General features: G+C 32.8%; 1 protein-coding gene across 3 annotated transcripts in view; it reads left to right on the forward strand.

The window, feature by feature from the left end:
* The window catches only part of GRIA2 (glutamate ionotropic receptor AMPA type subunit 2), a 96,808-nt gene extending 88,247 nt beyond the window's left edge, over positions 1–8,561 (forward strand). For all 3 annotated transcript variants that reach the window (XM_072405973.1, XM_072405971.1, XM_072405970.1), the window contains one exon: positions 960–8,561. In XM_072405973.1, coding sequence (XP_072262074.1) covers positions 960–1,115 — 156 coding nt within the window. In that variant the 3' untranslated portion in view covers positions 1,116–8,561. The remainder of the gene's footprint in view (positions 1–959) is intronic.
* The last annotated feature ends 213 nt before the right edge of the window (positions 8,562–8,774 follow it).

The following is an 8,774-nucleotide window of genomic DNA, read 5'->3' on the forward strand; positions in this document are numbered from 1 at the left end:
TATATCTTATATATTATTATACTTATATGTTAAAATCCTATATATTATTTTTCTTGAAACAGTTCCATCAAGGTTTATACAAATTTGTGGTAGAGGACTGCCATGGTTATTTAGCCACAGATGGTGAGATTATTAACCAATCCTTAGGGATCTAACCGACAATGTTTCCTGATTTTGAAAATTATGAGTTACAATTACTGAGGACTAGAACTCCTTAATATCTCCCTACACACACTGTTTGTAAAAGATTGACATTGGGTGCTGCAAGCATCATGTGGCCTTTACCTGGTTCATTACAACTTTTACGTTAGCACGTTTGCAGATCACATTACATTTCTCACATGATGCAAGATGATTTCTTCAACCAACCAACAACCAAATCAACCCTGTCACTATTATAAAACTTTTTCACCATTTGCCCTTCGTAAAAGAATATTTTGCCTGCTAACTTGTCCAGAAGACATATCCTTTGCTTACTTGCTACTGTGGTTTCTGCAGCCATTCCCTGTGTTACTACAGAATTAAAGATGTAAAAGGTATCAAGAGGGATGTCACTTTACACAAGACACAATAAAGTATTGGATAGTAGCAACTCCTGGAGCTCAAGAGTTCAATAGCTACCTACCAGACATGTACAGAACAGTGCAGAACTTCCTTTTTTATGGAGGGAAGCTAGTTTAAAAGCGTGGACAGGCACCTAAATCACCTACAGTTTTTTAGCCTTTTTTTAGCCTTAGTAAATTTACCCCAATGTATTTACTAACTAGCATGTAAAACTCTAGCATACATACTCACAGATATAAATGTTAATCTAATAGCATTTCAGTCGCATTCCTAATACCATTTTGAATGTGTTTGGTAACTGTGATTTATGTTATGCTCAATACAAACATAACTACACATTTTAATTCATTTGTAATCATTATATCACATATCTTATTTTTCCCTTTACTTTTAAGATATCCATGAGTGATGTCATGAGGAACAAGGCAAGGCTGTCAATTACAGGAAGTGCTGGGGAAAATGGACGTGTTCTGACACCAGAATTTCCAAAAGCAGTGCATGCAGTGAGTCCTGGCATGAGAATGAATGTCAGTGTGACTGATCTCTCGTGATTGATAAGAACCTTTTGAGTGCCTTACACAATGGTCTTTCTTGTGCGTTTTTTGTCAACGTGGTGAAAGAGGCATCCAATATCTTGAAGACTTTTTTTGGAGCAAGAAATCTATCTGCCCCTATGGATCTCATCTTGAGTAACAAAATGGAGGCTTGGGTGATAAAAAAAGGGAAACAAAACTATAGAGCAGAAACACAGCTCAATTTTCTACACCTATTGAAGACGACGCTTGACTGACATGCATAGCTAGAATTGGAAGATCTATCTAATCAGACTAAAATCGTTGTACAGGCAACACACCAGTTTCTGAAGCCACCGTTGTTAGTTTCTTGATTCATATGACTTAAGCACACTTGACATCAACTGCATCAAGATGTGACATTTTATAAGATAAAAAAAAGAAAAATAAAACATTTAACATGAAAAAAAATATTTTTTTTTGGTATTTTCAAAAAAGGAAAAATGGCTTTTCAATAAATTGCTTCCATTCTGGGTGTATATTACAAAAAATTACTATAAAAGGAGCATAAGGGTTACAACATTACTTGCATATTTCCCAAGCCAAATATTCATTTACTAAGCTGAAATGAAAATTATAGAAAATGAGATTGTATAATACAGTATTATCATGTCTGGTAATAAAAAAAAAATTCTAATCTTTAAAAATGATTTTAGATTCAAATGATGGCAATGATGTTTGTTATTATCTTTATTTTCAAAGTAATTTGTTAGTATATTGAATGGAGATCATCACTTCATTGAACTGCCAATGGATCATCTGTGTAAATTACCTCTAACACAATCTTAAGTAAACATAATTTAGATTATAAAAAAATGTATTGGATATTGTATACCTAACATTTTGTTTTGTTGCAAATGTATTTCATGGTGTTGTTTTCTTTCATAGGCTTTACTATTAACACCAGGGCAAGTTTGGATACCCTTTTTTGAAGCATCATGTATTTGCCTAATTTCTTTTTACTTAGGCATACCCTTACATATAATTAATTAATATAATTTTTAAAAGTCGTGGGGAAAATTATGTTGATCACATTACCTTACATTATATAGTATTATCAAATTCTCATGTAGCTACTTTTACATACTCAGTATTTCATTTGGTAAAATGGTAGTATAGACTGGTATGTTTGGAATCCAAAATACTTTCTTATTTCAAAAGTAATTTTAGAAAGCCATTTAAATTGTTTTTTGTGTTTCGTTATAGTAAATAACATTTTAATAATCTTAGCAAACTACTGAATTTAAAATTATTTTTATACTCTTTAATATGCAGTTAATTACCAAGTGTTTACAGCAGAAACATATACATGTATTACCTTGCAGGTATCATATAGGATATTATGTTGTTGGACAATTAGATAAAATACATGTTCAAGATACCTTTACTGCAACAACAGCAGTTTACATATCACTTTACAGACCAAGACTCAATAAATTAGGCTTCCTTTTATAAATCTGTAATACACTGCATCACTACATTACAATACAACACTGCTTTTCTATTAGTTATATGACACAATAAACTTTCACAATGGCCTCTATACACAGATTTAATGTTACTCAAATAAGATGTCTGTTTGGTGATTTACAACTTCTATGGGGTTCATAGGAGGATCTAATCATTTTTAGGAACTTGATCTCTTGATCAAAACTTTTCTTCGGTCCTGAATTCATGGACTGGATGTCAGCCAAAATAGTCCCATGGATATTCATAATAATAATTATACATATGTATGGCAGCCCACCATTTTACCATTTCCACAGAACGTATAAGTTATTGTTGTTAGGACTACAAGCTGTCTTCTGTACAACCTAATGATGAATAATAGGTTGCTATTTGGGTTGAAAAATGGGTGCTATTTCGTAATTTCCCCTCTGTAAATTAGAAGGAGGTCTTATATGTAGGATGTCTTAAAACTCTTCTGTAATTCTGTAAAATAATTCTAGTTTTTTGTTTTTCATTTTCCAAATACCATTTCTGTGTGCCCATATTTACAGTTTATTTATAATTTTTTATGTATATACATATATAGGTTGCTACAAAGAAAAAACAACTACAGTGTAAGCCTTCAAAAATTCTTAAAGCTTAACATTTAATTTATTATAAACTGTTTTAGCTACCACAAGCTGTCCATTTAGTTCTGAGATTTGCATTCCCTAATCCCAGAGCAAATCCAGGTGGATGACACCAATTATTCTATGCCCCCAGCCTGCTAATTGGACAGTAAACCAATGGGGTCACCCCTCTGCAAACACTAATTTTCCTTCCTAGTAGCATGTTCCCTGTTAAAATTGACATGCCTGCCTCCCCTCCCCCTCTATACAGGGGAATATAGAAGGGTGATATCAAATCAGATTCAGGTATTTATTATAAATACAGAGCTAGTATACTTTAATCTGCCTTCATCTTAAGACCTAAGGTATTTTTTGGAACATAAGCTACTGAGCAGACAATATATAATTGTGTCCTCTCCAGCTTTAAATACAATGGTGTAAGCAGTGCGTAATAGTATATTTTTCTGCTGTAGGGCACTTGGTAATAAGGGTTACCAGTTAAAACTTGCAGTGGCAGAGCAGTCAGTTTTTAAGATCACTTCTACTTGTAATTCACAGAGTTAAGAGTGTGTTATGAATTGTATATTACCCTTCAGCAATAGAGCTATAACACGGTAAAGATTTATAAAAAAAAGAATAATGTTTATACTAATAGGCATGAGAAAATAATATATATTGTGTTAATTATGGTCAAATGTTTACATTACATTGCTGTTATCTACTTTTATTTTCAATTTCAAACAGATTTGTTTTAAACCTTTTTAATAGTTTAAGCATTTATTTTATATTTTCATCTCTAAAAAGTGATTAAACGGTCATTAATTGGTAGCTTCTCTAAATAGCATTCAGTGGAGATGATTATGTTAGCCTGCTAAGAACACAGTATTAATTGTCTGTACCTGATTTTTAAAGAGCAATACCACTCAAATAGACTTTCTTTTTTTTAATTATTAAGACGCAGCTTAGTACCCTTCCTTCATGGTCTTTACTACGGTACAGTTTGCTAGTTGAGGGATCTCCCTACATAGTGTAACAGGCTGAGATTGGTTCCTAGCCAAACATTGTTCAGAATAAAGTAAATATAAACTTTTTTTTCTTTGCCTGTATCCCTTTTACCCCCCCTCCTTTCCCCCTTGGCCCCTCTGTTATGGCTCTATTAATGCCTGAAGTTGCAGGACCATCATGGGATCATCATGCAACCTTCACCAGTGGGCCTGATTTAATAAATCTATCCAAGACTGGAGAGTATACACTTTCATAAGTGAGCCTGGGTGATCCAAGAAAAAACTGGAATGAATCTAGTCCAGGATGGAAAACATTTGCTAACAAATAGCAAATGGCTTTAAGAATTCCATTCCAGATATGCTGGATCATCCAGGTTTACTGCGGAAAATGTACCTTTTGTTCAGCCTTGGAGAGCTTTAATAAACCAGGCCCATTGGATCTGTGAAGGGCTGCTATTTCCTTCTACCATTACAAGAGAAAGGAGCTTTAAGCCTGCCTATATGCAGTGATCCTGGCTGTAGCTTTCTTCTCTGTTTATAAGAATTCAGTACTTGTAAATGCTCTCAGTGGCTGACAGTGAATGAAATACACAGGAGGGAAGGGCCAGGTAAGAAGAATTCCTTGTGCTTATTGATTAAGACAGAACCAAATGCAGGAAAACCTAATTACTAGTGAAAAAAGTATGTATGTATACTATCTGTTTCATCGAAGATGTTAACTCGACCAAAGGTAGCTGGGCTGAAACATATATTCTAGGAAGGTCTTTCACAGCAGTAAACTCCAAACGTAAAAAATTTGATCCATTTTTAAGAAATGTTGCACTTTAATGTCTCCTGTTGGAAATTCTAATTTCTATTAGCTCTATCTGTATGTAGGCGGGAAATTTGCCAGTTTTTTTTTTCTTTTTTTTAGGGGAAGGAATTACTTTCCATGTACTATTGAAATATCAGCTATTGAAATATCATTACAATATTGTGAAGATAATTGACCGTAACGCATACAATGGACTTCCTCAGGGACTGTTTTTTTTAGCAAACTTAACGGTCTGTACAACAATGTTGTTGTGTATCTCTTATACTCTGCATTTCTATATGTACATACAGACCGTTAAGTACGCGAAAAACCTAGCCCCGAGGAAGCCCATCGAGGCGAAACACGTCAGATTAGCATGCAGCACTTTACGGCATGGCATGGCAAATAACTTCACAATATTGTAATGATATTTCAATAGCTGCCTACATGTATAGTATGCTGAACCCTTGTCCTGTGAATGGTTAACAGGACAGAGGTACGGTAAATATTTTATATTCATGTATTACTATTTACTATCGATGTAAAAAGCATATAATACACATATCTGTATTTATACAACAACCCAGAGCCGCAAACCTTTTTTCCTCTCTCTATTTATTTACAAGACAGTAAATTATATTTATCTATCAGGCTCTTCTCACTGCACTGAATGTTGTTTAGTGAAACTAAACCACTTGTGCTGTTTAGCAAGATAAAATACATTTTTTTATAGATTATTTAGTTTTATTAATCCACATTTTGTCAATGTCCACGGGGGCACAACTGGGTATTCCACATAACTCATCTTATAAAAAAAAAGAGTCCAGGGTAGCTATATATTTTTTGTTTGTGTTTAAATAAAGGCAGACCATCGCATTGGATTTACTGCCAACTGTAAAATAAAAACATTACATACAATTATCTTTTAAAAGCCAAATAATTTTCAAAAACAATAAATTGCTAACTATAAAGATATTTTTGTAGCTCTGTGTGTTGTGCTCTTTTAATCTCACCATAATGTACACATTGAGCTTGCCTATATGAGCTCCCTTGGGAGTGAGTGCATTTCATATCTTTTCACTCTTTATTATAGAAGTCTCTTCTGTAGAGCCGCAGCTATTATTCCCTTTCATTTCTTTCTAAATGAAAAGGTGAACGTCTGTCCCTGTACTGCCCTGCCGATAATAATGTGGAGAGTGAGTTATGCATTAATCTCTGACCCTTTCATGCAGGAACTAGTTTACTATGACCCAGTCCAAGCTGAACAATAACGGCACTGCATCCCCATTATCACATACGTTTACTTATATTAAAGAAAGATTTTTGTCTACAAACAAATGATGCCAATTGTCTTTGCCAAATAATTCATTTTAGACATTTGTCTTTTCTTAACACATGCTGTTTTAGGTGTGTTTATTGGGTTTGGTGTCAACCAAGACCAACATAAAATTTATGGACAAGTAATTTATTACCTGTAAATAACTACAACCCTGACCAGCTAAAAAAATCTACTTTATTAAGAAAAAAAACCTGAATGATAATACCTTATTAAAATTCCATTGCATGAAGCTTGTTGATTTTAGAATCTGGGTATGAATCCATAGTCACGGATTAATGGCAGGTAATACATAGTTTACCAGAGCTGTCCTATGATATTTCATGGACAGAATAATTCAGTACTATTCATGCAACATCTATGTCAAGATTCACCAACTGGAGTAGTTGAGGGCCACATTCAGGCCTGGATTTTTGTATAAACAGTCATTATCTAACTCTTTGTAAATCATACTTATTAGATTTACTGCTGCTTGTTAGAAAACTACTAAAGGTGTGTACAGATCCTGACCCTCGAGTACTCGAGTTGGACACTTCTGCCCCATGTTATTATATAGGAATTTATTATAATTAAACCACCTGACCTAATTTGCAATTACCCATTTCATAATCAAGAATACATTGAGAATTCTTGTTTTACATGTAGATGTAGATGAAGATGTAGATGAACAAAATATCAAAATGCTACAGAGGAAAGAGCTAGATTTAAAAAGGTATAGTGGTAGTACACAAATACCACAATGACAGGACACAAAGAACATGCACATGATCTAATAAATAGTTCTATATAGTAAACATTTTAACAAAGTAACAATACAAAAGTACAATAATTTAAGTAGAATATAGATATCCAGAAATCTGTTTCAAGTTTATAAAATCTGGAAATGCATGTGATGAAATGTTATGGATATAGTAGTTTTTTAACGGATTCTCTCTTATAATGCACACAACCAAATGCTAGATTGAGCAAATCCAAGTCTATTCTTATCATACTATTCTAATTTTGGTTCTTTTAATGATTTCACTGCTCAGCAGTTTGTCATCATGCACTTCTGGGGCTGCCGTTCTAAAAATACATTTAAAACATTTTTCCTTTGTCAAAAAGACATAAGGTCTGTATATAAATAGCTTTGGAATCATGTGTAAAGGTATATTTTAATGTTTTATAGACATAACAAAATTAAACTCTGTATATAGTGTAAGAGTATATAAATTACAAAACACGCAACCTGAAAAATGCACATCTTTACTAAAAAAAAATAAAATAAAAAAAAAAACATTTGATATACATGTTTTGGTACATAATCCAGTATACAGCATATATAATAAGACAATGTCAGTGTGTACTTTAGTGAAGTTAAGAGTATTGCCAGCAGTTCGAAGAGTTTAATTCATTTTGTATGAAAACAGACCGAAAATCATTTTGGAAACTTCTTGTGTAAGTTTGCTATTGTCATTTTAGCTCTTTCTGCTTACAACAATATTTGGGTTATGCATTGTTATGTACATGTACATTGTGTATATTGGTACAGAAATGCAGTTATATAAATTGGGATATGTTACAAAACCAATGGCTGGCTGTACTTAAAGGTATCCCTATACAGTGTTATGTAGTTTGCAAAGAATGCCCTTCCATAAATCTAGGTAAAAAACATACATTTTTTAGAAAGTACATGCGTTCAGAACCAAATAGGGATAACATCAGAATACATTATATGCTGTATAAAATAAATGGTCTACTTTCTACATAATTGCTTCCCAACTGGATGTCATGATGAGCTTTAAGATATATTAGTAAAGAAAGGTGCTTTTCACTAGGCCTAAGTAGCTTGAAGTTAATTTCACTGCCAAATTTTTTCCAAAACACTAATCTATTTTCCTACATAAAATATAACAAAGTATAAGGACACAATTTAAATAAAAAAATTTGTAGGGATTTTTAAAAGTCTACTCCTTAACAGGCAATGCTCATAACTTCATCATTTGAATTTAAACTTAATTTCCTTGCTTTGTTATTCTCAAGTGTTTATTTTCTCTTATAATAATGAAAATATGGAAGCAACCTTAAATATTCAAAAATCTATGTCTGCTATTGAAATAAATAATGGCACTGTACAAATGAGTATTTATTGCTATGGAGCATAAAGGTCTGATATTTTTTTTCACTTTGTCATTTATGATTGTTTAAGAAATTCAATGACTTGTATTATCTGATTAAACATGACAGCGCCTTAAATGTTGGGGTGTTTTCTGTATGGATCAGCATTGAATCACTGAAAAAGATCTAAGCCAACAATGGAAGAAAATGTCATGTATTGAAATTGCCATGTTCATTTCTGCCTATGTATTTTTGTTTTGTGATCGAAGTGCCTTTGAGGAGTGTACTTTGAAAATAAAAGCTTAATAAAAAAAAATCATCAACATTATGACCCTACAAATGAAAATAACA

This window comes from Pyxicephalus adspersus, chromosome 3 (assembly GCF_032062135.1).
Source record: "Pyxicephalus adspersus chromosome 3, UCB_Pads_2.0, whole genome shotgun sequence".
Classification (NCBI taxonomy): domain Eukaryota; kingdom Metazoa; phylum Chordata; class Amphibia; order Anura; family Pyxicephalidae; genus Pyxicephalus; species Pyxicephalus adspersus.